This window comes from Scomber scombrus, chromosome 19 (genome assembly GCF_963691925.1).
Source record: "Scomber scombrus chromosome 19, fScoSco1.1, whole genome shotgun sequence".
Classification (NCBI taxonomy): domain Eukaryota; kingdom Metazoa; phylum Chordata; class Actinopteri; order Scombriformes; family Scombridae; genus Scomber; species Scomber scombrus.
In genome coordinates, this window is record NC_084988.1 from 5,268,716 (window position 1) to 5,283,920 (window position 15,205).

The 15,205-nt window shown below is 37.7% G+C and overlaps 1 protein-coding gene across 1 annotated transcript in view; it reads left to right on the forward strand.

Annotated features, from left to right (window-relative positions):
• The window catches only part of galnt16 (UDP-N-acetyl-alpha-D-galactosamine:polypeptide N-acetylgalactosaminyltransferase 16), a 41,618-nt gene that overhangs the window by 9,626 nt on the left and 16,787 nt on the right, over nucleotides 1-15,205 (forward strand). The window contains exons 2-5 of the mRNA XM_062439821.1: nucleotides 278-459; nucleotides 2,231-2,329; nucleotides 2,442-2,509; nucleotides 8,815-8,880. Coding sequence (XP_062295805.1) covers nucleotides 278-459; nucleotides 2,231-2,329; nucleotides 2,442-2,509; nucleotides 8,815-8,880 — 415 coding nt within the window. The remainder of the gene's footprint in view (nucleotides 1-277; nucleotides 460-2,230; nucleotides 2,330-2,441; nucleotides 2,510-8,814; nucleotides 8,881-15,205) is intronic.

Sequence of the window (15,205 nt, forward strand, 5' to 3'; positions counted from 1 at the left end):
AGACAACCTACCAAAGCTTCCCATTATGAGGATGTTACATGTGTTGTCCAGGTGTTTCTCAGTAATGGTATTGACACCAAAAACAACACGAGCTGCTGTGTTTGGCTCTCTGTGTGTTTATAGAGAGAGGATGTGTGTGTTTGTGTGTAATTTAAATCCCACAACATTTTTATAGTTAAACTGACTTTTTTAAAATCATCATTGGCAAGCCTCCAAATGATCCCAGCCCTTCTGACTGATATGATCATTTAAACACACCTTGTTGTGTCCTCTGCAGGTGACCCAACCCCCACGGGTGGAGCAGCAGGGCCAGCTGTTGGGCAGCTTCGATGAGAAGGCCTACCTGGCAGGGAAGCAGCTGAGGCCGGGCGACGACCCGTACAGAGAGCACGCCTTCAACCTGCAGGAGAGCGACCGGCTGGGCAGCGAGAGAGCCATCAGAGACACCCGACACTACAGGTGAGGAGAGCTCACATCTCAGCCCAGGTGCTGTCTGTTCGCGTTGATCTGCACAAGAAGATCAAGGACTAATCTTTCTTAAGCTGCACATGGATTCAGTGTTGTGAAGAAAAATCCGTCTTATACACTTACAGGCAGTGTGAGGGTCAACTAAGATGATTGTATCGGAAGTGGTTTCCCTGACCTGAACATCCTGACTGTTGAGTTCAGTCCAGACTTTATCACTCAGGCAGACGGGGTAGACAAAATAATATAAACACTTTATTTGAGACCAAGATATAAACACTAAGTGGCTAATTTGGAAGAACTGCTTTAAAACTTTGAATGAAGGAAATTAATGAAATTACACCTTCACTGGGACATTTTTTTCAAAAGACTTAAAACCACAGCAATACCTGAACGTTTATGATGTTCCTGCATGTGTTACTTTAAAAAAAATATATATATATATATTTTTTTAGCTTTGACTGAAAAAGAAAAAAAAACTTAACAAGGTCCAACTATCTCATTGTTTCCAAGACCTTCAACCACATCTTGAAGCCTTGTGTTGAGGTTTTTTTTTTTTTTTTGTCAAGCTGCAGCTGCAAACATGAAGAATAAACCTTCAAACTCAAACATTTTATGACTCAATACCTTACAAAAGGTTTTAATTAAAATACCCATCCTGATAAAGATCTAGAGTATACAAAGCTATATCAAAAACCTTATTGAAAACCTTTTGTACTCAGTGTACAATGCAGTATGTCCATCTTGTCCTCGTTGTTTATAGTTTCAGCTTGTTCTTCTCGATGTTGATGCAGTTTTTTCGGTATTTGGTGATTTTCTAAACTGTCCCTCTCTCCCACTTGTAAAACGATTTGTTTGCTTTCAAAAACCCACATGTGAAAGATTGCAATGCCTCTTCTATGTCTGGTAAATGCTGTTAAGGTTTAACAGTGGAACTGGGAAATAAAACAACAGGAACAGACATAAGGGATTCATAAACAGAACAGATTAATAGGCAAAGGTACAAATGAAGCTAAAGCAAATAAATCTAAACATAGTGATTTTAATTACAATATCCTTTTTGACAAGGTCTTTATTGTCTATATTTTAGATGTTATGTCAGTAACATTCACAATCCCAGTTTCTCTTCTTTTGATAGGATTCGCTGCTATGATTTTATTTAAAGGAATAAACCTGACATAAAATAATAGAAAAGGACAAAGCATGTCTCATGAATTTTAACATAATAATAATGTCATGTCAACATCCTAATCTGTTTCAACACAGTGTTTATAGTGTGTAATTATTCTGTGCTAAAAGAACGTAAAAAGGTTTTGAATAATAGAGTCAGTGGTGTGTGATATCTCATCTTCATGTCTTCTGACCTGGACTAGAAGCTCCCGGCAACAGGTAAGGCATAAAACGAATTGGGTCAGAAATCTGTGCAACTGTTGCCTGGCAACCGGATATTTCCATGTCTCTACAGCAACAATGCTGAAGTGACTCCGCAGGGCACCGCTGTTAATGACAGCTGCCCAAATTGCTGCCCAGTGTGTGTGTGTGTGTGTGTGTGTGTGTGTGTGTGTGTGTGTGTGTGTGTGTGTGTGTGTGTGTGTGTGTGTGTGTGTGTGTGTGTGTGTGTGTGTGTGTGTGTGTGTGTGTGTGTGTGTGACTCTGCAGTGACTGTGGATATTTCTATCACCAGGTGTCAGAACGTGTGGAGTTATTTAACATATGCATGAGTTAAACTGCTCACTCTCATCGCTGTAATGTACTTCCTCTGCAGGTGTGCGTCGCTGAATTATGACACCGACCTTCCTTCTACGAGTATCATCATCACTTTCCACAATGAGGCTCGCTCTACTCTCCTGCGAACCATAAAAAGGTAATGAGGTCACGCACAAATTACCTGATTAGACAGGAACAATGTCATGTACTTCTTCTTTTGTGTGAGTTTGTGTGTGGTTTGCTCTCAATCCTTTCTACTTCTCTGACAGTGTCCTGATGCGGAGTCCTCCAGCTCTAATTCAAGAACTAATCCTCATAGATGACTTCAGCTCTGACCGTGAGTTTCTGTTTTTTAACTGTTGCCAGACACTGAGTTTAATGTGTGACATTGCGGTCACGTACTCTGTAATTAAGAGCAATTTAAATAAATGAAGGTTTTAACAACCTGAGCAAGAGTTTTATATTCTATAATAAGACACAAATTACAGATGTGGTGGCTGGTTCAGATCATTTACTTTTTTTGTTAGAAGAATTAAATCACGGAAAATTAAATAAAGGATATTAATGTATCCATGGTGATGTGAAGAAAGCTTTTAAAAAGACCATTAAAAAGGTGCAAATTGCAGTGCTAATGCAGAACATGACATGCTTTTTGTGATTTTCTGTTACTGTTATAATGTTGGATGTCAATATGAAACATCGTCAAAGCTCCAATACTTGAGGTGGACCTTTGTAGAAATGCTCCATGCTCTGAATGTAATGTTTTTGTTCTTCCTCGTGATGACATCAGATAGTTTACATGTACTAGGATTGTTGCTAAGGTTGCAAAAACAACCTGTTTTAGACAGAGGCTGAACTGAGGGGCTGCATAAAGAGCAAATATAAGATAAATTAACTGTTTTTTTAACTGTAAATCATGCAAAGATATTCCAATAGAGCTCCAGAGTAAAACTATAAACCTGGAAATCTGCTTTCCCCTTTAAATGAGTATCTTAAATGCTTCATAATTTGCTGGGTCTAAGGCACCATCTTATCACTTGTCTGAAAATATGATACAGTTAAAATGGTCAATAAAAGGTTGCCAAATTTTGTAAAATTTCTCTACTTGTTTTTTCAGAGAGAATTCAATTGTCTGTAGTTCCAAGCGTTTCATTACATCCTTCATTAGATTTGAGTGTCTTGGCGCAGTTCTGTGTTTCAAATTGAGTAAGACCAATCTTTGTGCCAGTTGGCTGACAAATGATGACTTATTATGTTCCACACTGTTTTTTTTTTTTCTATGTTAGACACTATAATTCCCACAACCACCATCGAGGGATCAATAAGTCAATGCAAAATTCTTGATAGGGTCTGAAAAGTATTGCTCCAATAATTTGATTTGGTATCATACGAAGGATCTATTTCTGTAAATATCTTTATTGAGCTTTTGTTTAGACCAGTGTAAACGATGTTTTATCTTGAATTGCTGCAGCTCGTGTCTTGCACACACTGGAGAGCTATGAATCTGTTCCAGGGCTGCCAGCCACAGCTCCTCTGCAATCTCTCTATCTAGGTCGTCTTGCCAGGCTGATGTCAAATGTTGCACAGTTGTTGAACATGTCAACTGAGACAGATGATAAGCTTGTTTTTAATTCAATGAGCTATATTGGAATGAATGTCAGAAGAACAATATTTTCTTCTTATAATAAGTGTCAAGGATAATATAATTCATTAAGAAAATAAAATCAGTGAGTAAATAAATAAAAAATAAGGAAATGGTAGAAAATGTTACACATATGTTAAGGATTATACAGTCAAATAACAACATGACAAAATCAATTTAGTTGTATAATTTTTGATAAACTGTCTTTATTGTGAGGATCTCATGAAAGGATAAAGTCCATTAAAGACTGGTTTGGAGAAACAGGATATGATGGATATTATGCTAAACAAAGTTCTGCACCTGGAGCTGCATTTTTTTGTACCTGCTCAAATGAAATAACTTATCAATAAATATATATCTATAAGCTATGAATTCCTTTACCAAACCAATCATCAGATGTTGTATTGTTAAACTTACCTTTTGAGGTAGCTGGAGTCACAAGATCACACGAGAATTCATCTTGTCACGCTTCAAGTTATCTACCGGTGGTTCAGACCAATCAGCATCACAGATCCAGCTGCCTCGCAAGTTAACTCAGTGATAGACGGTGATAGACAGATGGTTCATCATCCATTTACCTGTCAGGTATTTTTTTAAGCAGCTGCCCTTTTTCAAACTGTTTCCCTGGACGGCTCAGATGGTTCTGTGTAACAAACCATCTGGTGTGTCAGGTTAATGTTAAATGAGGGTGCAAAAGAATGATTTTCAATGAGAGAACCAGCCTGCCATCTAAAACATTTTCAGACCTCAGACCAAATCTTGAATACATGAGAAACTACTGGACTCTCTAAAGATTCAGTGCGTACAGTGGGCAGAGCTGAGAATAGCAAAGCTGAAAGAGAAAGAGTGGGAGCAACATGCCCTTTCTATGTTTAGCCATAATGGAGGTTGTTTTTTTAGGCTGTAGACCATCATCCTTATATTACTCGACCAATAATAAAGCTGAAAATTTGGCAACCTTAGTTTGAAAGGTTTTCTTTGTAAAGATCTGCAAATGTTTTAATGACATTGACTCTTAAGTATTTAAACTGGGCTGAAACTTTAAAAGGCAAAGTTTCAAAAGATTGTTGATGAGCCAGAATATTCATTGTGAACAATATGCTTTTACTTATATTGAGCTCATATCCTTATAGTCGTCCAAATGTACTTAAGACAGAAATTATCATATGGACTGACTTAGAAGGGCTGGAAATATATAATAATGCAGGATATTTTTTATGTAACTGACCAGGACTGTAATTTTATAATTACTCCCCTTTGTCAGGATTAGGCGGAAGAATCATGAGCTCATGCTTTACGCTCTCTGTAATCACCACCACATGAATCTTCTTCTTGCGAACAGCACAGCGACCTACATTCACTGTGTACTCAGCCTCTCACACATACACACAAAGACACACTCAGAGGTGTCAGAGCTGGCCAGACATCTAAACAGAAGTGTCTCCGTGCAGGAGCAGCAGGAGCCCTATTAGCTCACCAGAGCTTCGTTTATTCTCCACCGCCGCTGCCAGTTTACCTGAACCACCACGCACTGGCAGAACCAACAGGGTTTCAGAACAGTCTCGTAATTATCTGTCTCTGCTCAGGTGTCTTTGAGCAAGATGCTTAACCTCCCCGTTTTAGGAATTAAATATCCAATATGAATTATCATGTGAAACCATGCATTATAGGGCTACTTAATCTGCAACTATTATGATAAAGGGGACATACTTTTCGTGATTTTCTATATTGTTTTGATGTCAGATAGTTAAACATGATCAAAATTTCAAAACTTGAGGTGAGCGCATGTAAAAATGCTCCCTAAAATTCAAAACCTATAGCTTCAGCCTGCTCTGAACACTCCATTAGCAAAGTTAACTCTATTCTCCATGACCACAAACAGCCACTGTAGCCTCTGCTGATAAGGTTGTTAATGTTTTACACTTTCATTGGATTGGATTCAGACCCGTGCATGTACTGATGTAATCGAGAAGTTTCCATTTCGAGTAAAAAAACAAATGTGAAATCCCACTTCTACTGTTTGTTTACATGGCCTTTCAAAACCTCTGGAAACTGGCCAATCAGAACAAAGAGGGCTCATCAGGAAATGGGCCTTAAAGAGACAGGAGCTAAAACGGCCTGTTTCAGACAGAGGCTGAACAGAGGTGCTGCATAAAAGACCAGTATAAGATAAATAAGGAACTTTTTGAACTGTAAGTCATGCAGAGATATTCAAGTAGAGCCCACAAATACAAATATGTATCCTCAAAAATGTCCATCATATATCTTTAAGCAAAAAGGCCAAATATTTGTGGGATGCGGCTTCTCACTTGGAAGGATCTGAAGGTTTTTATGTCAAACATGATGATAAACTGAATATCCCAGAATTTGCGGTGGTTGATTGGATAATTCAAGACATCTTAAAATGTTAACATGGGCTTTAAGAAATCTTAACTAGTCATTTTCACTATTTTTTGACATATTACAGACAAAGCGATTAATCGGTTTGTCTACATGTATCCCACAGATTAATTGCCGCTCTAATTCTCTGCAGAATGTGGTTACAGTTCGCGGCCTTTAGTTTTGACTCAGTCTGACTGTGCAGCGATAAACGCTCCTCTAGCCAACTCTTTCGTTCCCTCCAGCCCTTCTCTGCGGTGTCCCTGTGTTGCCTCTTTCTAATGCTGAGTTTAATTAAACGTCTCAACAAGCCCTACTGAGAAAGGGAAATAAAAACGGCTGTTGAGTTGCAGTTTGAAGGCAGGAGGTTAATCACAAATCACATATTGCCACATGACGTTAAGCACACACACACACACACACACACACACACACACACACACACACACACACACACACACACACACACACACACACACACACACAGTGCTGCGTACTTCAGTTCAGCTAAATTAAACACATTGCAAAACTTACCTCCAACAGCATTACCATTGCCCCCATCAGAATGGTAACTGTGATGTCTTTTGGGCTCATTATGTTCAGTTCATTAATTAGACATATACAAAACCTGAAACAACCTCAGTTACCACCCTGATGAATAATTTGGGTAATAAAGCATGGCATGCTGGAGAAGATTAATGTTTAAATGAACGCGAACCTCCACACTGCCAGAAGTGGACAAATATTGCTGTTACTAAATGATATGCTTTAAAAACGATTTTTCAGAGTGGCTGGTTTTTAAATCATTTAGCATCCTGATGCAGGACTGTGAGAACAGACACACTTATGTCTTTTTCAGCTTTTAACAGCTTAAGTCCTCTTCTGTGTTGAAGCTAAAAAAAATAATTAAAAAGTACTACAGTTGAAAAAAGGGTCAGTTCAACCAAATTATAGAAAAAAGGTTTGTAACTTACAACAACAACAACAAGACAGAGCATTCACAAATGTTTAGTTTAGATTATTCACAAGGTTAAGTTTGTCCACACTGCAGGTGAAGGTTCAGTCAGTCAGCTGAGGCAGTGAGAGTGTGAGCTGATTGGTGCGTTGATGTGAGCCGGCAGGCAGACGGCTGGAGGTGGAGCTGGTGGTGCAGCCGGGGGGAGGGATCATCCAGCTCGAGCCTAATCCTGTTAAGGCTTGCCTTAATCATAAGGACACTGTCGTCAATCAAGGACAGTGATCTTTATTGGGAGTCCAGACGACGGCTTGTGACTCCAATAGACAAAAATACACTCCAGTTAATACATGTGTCACTGTGGCGCTGTTTCTGTTTGTATACAAGGAGTTAATGCAATTTACTTTGTTGAATTAACGGGAAATCGTGTCATGAAATTCATTTATAAAATCCACATTTTAGATCCCTACTGTTAATAATTAATTTGGAATAATTGCAAAAATAAATATACTTTGCATGTATTTATTATTGTATATTTGTTTTTAGTGAGTTTTTTAGTGAGTGTTGCTCTTACATATTGCTTTATAGGACAAAAAATGTTAATATTGTCATTTTTTCCTCAGTGAACATGGATAGAAGTACTGCATAGTATGTGGCTGCATTAATGTATGTTTATGCACACACACACACATATACACACAATCTGGCTAAAAGTATACAACATCTGCTCAGTGGGTGTGATCTATGACTTTCTGCTCTTCTTTCCTGAGTTAAAGCCCCCTCCTCTTCAAACACACACACACACACACACACACACACACACACACACACACACACACACACACACACACACACACACCCCAGCTGTCACCTCTGTATGAGTGCCACTCAAACACTAATACATTGCCGCTCGCTCACACACATGTCCCCTCTGATGTGACAGCTTAAAACTAAGCAAACAGGTTTGTACACACGGCAAATTTAATCAAGGAGGATTACAACTTGTCATGCTTGTTTCTGTCAGTATAAAGTCTGTGTCGCTGTTGACAGGGGGTCCGCTTGACCTACCCACAATCCCTCAGCAAGATCCCACTCACTCTCTGCTCTAATGCTAATCCTCTGAAGGGTGTGTGTGTATTTGTGTACCTGTGTTTGCATGTTGTTTGTACTAATGTCCGTCCATACGCATCAACAGACGGTCTGAGCCAGATTTTGCTCAATTAGAAAAAGGGAGTGGATGATGGGAATGGGCTGCTCGCTGGATTTGTTTATGGAAAAAGGATTCTGAACATAATTATCCAGTGAAATGTATCTCTTTTGTTCGAGCACTCATTCCATCTGAGCTGTGTGCTTTTCTTGTGTTTATATGTTTCTGATTATTTACGCAGGACTTTGATGGAGTGCTGATGGATGTTGTGTTTGAATGTGAAAGGTTATATTATACTTTAGTGTATGTATCTTTATCAGTACACACAATGGTTTGTTTACTGAGGGTGTGTATCTGTAATGTTCTTATCTGACTGTATATGCACTACATCCATGTAAGTGTGGCAATGTGATGTGTGAGTGACAGGGTGTGAGGTGAGGCAATGAAAAAGGCATGTTTTTCTCAGTGTGTGTTCTGCTTCCACCGTAACATCCAATCTCCTCTGCTCTCCTTCTCCAGCTGAGGACTGCCAGCTGCTCTCTCAGATCCCCAAAGTGCGCTGCCTGAGGAACGGCAGGAGAGAGGGTGAGTATGTGTGTGTGTATGTGGGGGGGGGACTGCGGGGAAGGTGCAGAGGAAGCAAAGTGGCTTAATGGAAAGGAGACCAGGCTTACAGATGCTGCATCTAACCAAAATGTAAGGGCATAGCTGTGTCACATGGCACCTTAAATAAAGAAAAAAAATAAAGGATATGGCTGAGGACTCATGTTCAGAGCCAAACCAATGAATGAACTCATCCTATTTATAAGTATTGTATGTATATCCAAAGTCTGAACAAACTTATTCCTCTCTACCATAGACTTCTGGTTTTGTCTAAAAACTATTAAAATTACATGAATGAGCCACTCTTACTTATATGTTCTTTCACCACAAAGAGTATTGTAGTTTGTTTAGAAATGGCTCCAACAAAACAATTATTTCAGTCTCCGGAGGGTTGTTTCATATAAGTACTAGCTCGTTGTGCTTCATATCACAGCCTCTTGACTTTGTACTACACTTTAAATTTCTCAAAGAACTTTGTTACACAATCTAGCGGTTGTGATATGAAGCCTTACACAGAACTACTCTCCGGGGACTGAAAACTTCATCGCTGTTTGTCATCATAAAAGCCTCTTTTAAAGTTGAAGGAACGTCACCCAGTGGAACGGTGGGACTCATGGACATGTTTTTTTAATCGTTTTTGGACAGCACAGAGGAATAAGATATATTAGACCTTGGATACACTCACAATCCTTTTAAGTAGAATAAATTCATTGCTGGTTTGGATCGCACAGGAAATTAGTTGATGACAGCAGAAATATAGAGAATCGCCGGCCTTTTTTCATTAAAACAAAATTAGACATGTCAGATTTATTTGCACAACAGACAATTCAATCTGCTTTACATGACAAAGAAAAGTCAAAGAAAACAAAAGAAACAGACAAGAAATAGAGTTTTAGTGCAGTTACAAAGCAGCAGCTAGTTGCTCCAAATTGCACCAAAGAAACTGTGCGGTAACCAAAGCTGCAGCTAACAATTAGTCTCATGATTAATTACTTTTTCCATTCATCCGTTAATTATTAAGTCCATGAAATGTGAAATAAATAGCAGAAAATACCCATTTCAATTTCTAAGAGTCAATTTCTAAGAGTCAATTCCAATGACGTAAAACAGAGAAAAGCAGCAAATCATCATATTTTAGAAGCCAAAGAAAAGAGTGTTTGGCAGTCTCGTTTGATGAATGATTTTAATTGACTTAATCAATCAAGAGCAATTTTTGTAATCTGTCAGCCAATTAACTGACTAATCATTTCAGCAGTTCTGGTAATATAAACATCACTTAGCCAAATTGTGCATATGTATTACAGCTTTAATCAATACAAAAAAACAATGACACAAAGAAATAGATAGTATACATATTTTAAGAGAATACATAGAATATAAAAAACAGATGGGTAATATTTCTAACAAGCATAGCATCCATAAAGTACATCTGGATTTGTCACTTCCGGTTCACAGGAACAACTCTGCATTCTCTGTGACATTTTACTCTTTGTTTTTCTTATTTTATTTAATGAGATATCACCTGCAGGTTTCTGAATTGATTCAGAGATTAAATCTACGCCCTACAAAACAAGAAAGTTCAGCCAAACTAAAAGCCAGAAAAGAACCAAGGTTACTGATTTTTTTTTTGTCTAACAATAATCCCCCTCGCTCATGTTGCAGCCTGTGTTGCTGTTCTTCCCTGCAAACTAAAGACTTTGTTTGGGCTTATGAAACACATGCTGACAAAACATAAGCATCTTGGATTTAGGCCAGCGGTTCCCAACTGGCAGCCGTAGTACACAAGCCAGGAGGAAGCTCAAGTTTGCTTGTCGCCAAATCCACATCACAGAATGAGACAAGTTTAATCTGCATCTTTTTTATCTACTATGATGTATGGTAAAAATGTACAAAAATGACTAATGTTGTAAAAGAGAAAACACAGTATTACTCTTACATCAACATGTTTGCATTGTCTCTTTGCGACATTTACAATTGATTGTGAGATTTTATTTTTACTTTACACAGATTTGAATGGTTTCACACCTTCATGCATTGTTGACTTTCTCTCATTTTATGCGTCAAACTAATGCCTCGGGTCATTAAGCACCGGGTAATTAAATGTTCCCATATTTAAGACACACACGCATGGAGAGGCAGGCTTCCGCTGTTATGGAAGAGAACTGTGAAATAGCCTGCCAAAAAAGATTTGACATGTGACTTATGTAAATTTCCTCAAGAAGCATTTTAGGACTCTCTCTCTCCCTTTACACAACTTGTGTCTTTGTTTATTTTTAGCCGTGTTAGCTGCATGATTTTAGGGATGTCAGTCAGTTAATCCACCAGTGTGGCCCATACTTAACTACTGGATGAATTGCCATTGTATAGACGTTCATAGTACCCAGACTATGAATCCTTGATGATTCTTTGATTTCCATGCAGGTCATAGTTTTCACTTAATCAGTGAACTATGTCAACATGTTAGTACAGATCATATTGCTTTATAGAGGATTAAACCTTCTGACGTCAATGATCCTTTGACTTTTCCTCTAGCGCCACCATGAGATCAACGTCTGTGTTTTTTAGAGAAACGTCTCAACAAATATTGGATGAATTGCCGTTAAATTGAATACACATACATGAAGGATGAACTTTCCTCTAGTGCCATCACCTGGTTAAAATCTTATTTTGTTTCTATACTTTTGTTTATGACCATTTAACTGCAAAATTAAAGACATTCTCATTATCTCAATTGCACTTTGTGTTTACTGCTAAATAGCAAATGTTAGCATGCTGACATGCTGAACTAAGATGGTAAACATTACATAAATATCTAAGGATAAACATGATAAACATGTTGCTACACATAAACATGGTAACATTGTCATTCTGAGTACTTAATCATGCTGACACACGCATTTAATGCATAAAATCACTGCAGTCAAGTATAGCCTCACAGAGCTGCTAGCGGGGCTATTAAATCTTTTAATCTCTTCTTTTCAGGTTTTACTGCTTTAAAATGTTTCTGAATGCTTTCCATTGTTTTGTGATTCTATTTAAAGAATCTTGGGAGGAATTTGATGTATGAAAATTGACCTACAAACACAGTAACTGTGTGTAAGGTGAAGAAAAACATTCAGGATTAGGGTTCATTTCTGCCTTCAGGTCTGTTCTAGCCAGCCATGTGATCAGAGGGGCACTTGAGCCACTGCTGGGCAAAAAAAGCATGCAAGTGGGATTTTCATATCTCGGATTAAGCGAAGGGTTTTAAAAAAAGACGCTTTTTCTAAACCCTTTAGAGGTTTATGCAACAATTCAAGAATGGTGTGCATTGATCTGTAGCACGGGTAATTCATCAAGCCTTTCTGTGTTTTAGAAGAACAATGCTTTACTCCTGGACTGCAGTAAGCAACGCTGAGTTAAGCTTCTTCATACTAACTTGTGTTAAATTGAGTTCATTCTGTTTAACTTCGATCTCCAAGGCAGAGCTGCATCTGTCTCGTTATAAACACGTCCCTGAGGAATTTGTTTTAAAAAAGACTCTCTCTTTCCCTACCGCCCAATATTTCTTGCATGAATAAATACATTTTGCTGATGCTATTAACTGTTCAAGTGGGGCAGAAAAAAACGCCAAAATTCATCCTCTTAATTATTCTATGAAAGATGACCTCTTCATCAAACCCCTCTTTAAATATAGATGACTAACATATACAAATAATCAGCTGGAAGTTATATTCTAAGGCTGCTTGTATACTCTTTTAAAAAGCACAATTAGCTTGTTCAACTTTTTTTTTGCAAGTTGGTGTTATTTTAATGATCTTTGACTTTGAAAACAAAACCCTTCAGATGATGATGAGATGCATCTGCTTCATTAACTGAAGATTCTTCAGAGAAAAAAACAGAAGACAATTAACCTCCTCCGCAGATCTCTGTGGTAAATGCAAATTACTAAGAGTGTCGGCACACTTTTGATGAATAAAGACACCTTTATTGCCATGATTCCTCTGCTTGTAGCAATGTTCTTAACTTGGTCTCTTTTAAAATAGATTCTACCCTCGGATCCTAATTAACATTTTTTTCTTTTTTAGCAAGTCATTTAAAGTGGTTGCTGGGGAAAAAACATGGATGCACTCTGGTATCTTCTTCAGACTAATCCAATTAAACGGTTTCATTTCAAGGGGCTGTGTGCTCTGCAGAAGCTTCACCAGCTAAAAGTCAAATGTAAATACCCTCAAAACACAGATTATTCCATAAAAAATGAATTATTTAAAGAGGAAAGGTCTTTAATTTGCTCTGACCTTGAGAGGAAAATAGACACATATTCTCACCATTTAAAACATCACTTGTAAACATGTTCAGTCCTTCGTAATAAAACTTTAGCAGCTTCTTTCTATTTGATGTTTAGAAACCATACAAAGTGAAATCCGTTATAGAAGAGGCAGAGAGACCACAGAGTTGCCTCAGGAGAGCATAATGCAACACAGCCATCTCAAAAAACTCTCCTCTCTTTCCCCAATCTTTCTCTCCTCCTACAGTATACATACAATCTTGAAAGCAGCAAGTTCAAACCTGCTCGCTCACCGAAGCAATAACAACAAATTTAGCAGAAGTTGACAAGGCAAGGCTAAGAGAGTGGGTGTATCAATCAATATTTGTTGTTTTTCCCTCAAAACAGACTCCAGCTATATAATATTAGACTTCTATAAAGTGTGCTGGGCTTGCAAGAGACAGATTATAAACAGAAGGATCAAAATTGTGCAGCGCGGGTAGATAATACATACATAATAATGTAATTGGACAGCATCTTCCTTTAGACCCTCTCTGCCTGATGTCTTTCAGTGTCTAAATAAGAATCAGGTTTAGTGTTAGGTAGCTTTAAACATACAGGGAGTTTTTCTTGGTGTTTGTGGTGCATGACAACCAAAATGTACAAGAATACAAGTACGGTTCAAGTAATAATAACTTAAATAATATTATTCATAATTAAAGTATAAAAAGAAGAGAAAATACAAATATTGACCTAGAATGTGCAAACATTCATAGTGCAAATGGTATAAATACAGTATAAATAGTATATGCAATGTACAAATGTGCAAGTAATAATTTCAACCTCTCACAGCTAGTTTGTTTGTAATGCAGACTTTATATACATTCATACCCAGCCAACATTTTTATGTGGGGCCCATGTGGGTAAAAAATGGGAAGAATAATGGGCCCCAGATGGGATCGTCAGATCACACCGATATGGGATTGGGATTATTGGGAGTTATTTGAGTAATATTCTTAAAACATTTACAAAGCCATTAAAACCACAACCCATGCTTAGTATTTGACTTCTCATGACCACCAGACAAGTAAATGGACTTTGGCATGTTGAAGGGGACATATCATGCCTTTTTGTGGTTATAGGATAACCTAATTAATCCAAATTACAGTTGTATACGCTTTATTTGTCAGGGAAAGAGAGGAGGAGGACTGCCTTCAAATTTTAAAAAGAGTTTTAAATGCAAGTGATTTAACTTGGGCAGCTTTTCTTCTTTTGAATACCAGGCTGTTATTTTGGAAAGTCAAACTTCAGTGCTGTTAATTACTATTTATCAACCACATACAGGTTCAGTGCTGATCACCTTTTATCTTACCCAGTTTAGTGAACAAATATGCCATATCTCACAGTCAAAATGTAAGGAGTTTGTATCATTTTTTTGAAAATAAGATGAATATCTGAGCTAGTATTGCAAATAATGTTGATAAAAAAGTCTGACTGTTTGTGCCTCTCTGGGAAATTTAAATTCTTTTTGTGAACTTAATGAAGGGGAACTCCACAAAATCATTCTTCAGTTGAAGTCTTTCTTTTACTCCTTGGATGCAATTCCCACTATTTTCTTTAAGGAGGTTTTGGATAGCTTGATTTGTCATGTCCAAGATGATATAAATTGCTCTCTAGAGACAGGGAACTTTCCAGATGCAGTCAAAACAGCTCTAGTCAAGCCTTTACTCAAAAAGCATTATCGTGACTCTTCTGTTTTGAGCAATTTTAGACCCATTTCCAAACAGTCTCTAAGATATTGGAAAAGGCGATGTTTACACACCTGGCTGTTCTTACATGACAACAAGATTCATGTAAAATTTCAGTCCAGTTTTTTTAAGTGGACGTAGTACTGAAACAGCACTTGTAAAAGTAATCAATGATCTTAGAGTGAGTGCAGATAATAAAAATGTTTCCATTCTTGTACTTCTTGATGCTGCTGTATTTGATACTGTTGATCACGAGATACTTCTACACCAACTTTAAAATTGGATTGGTGTCTCAGGTACGGCTCTTATACTT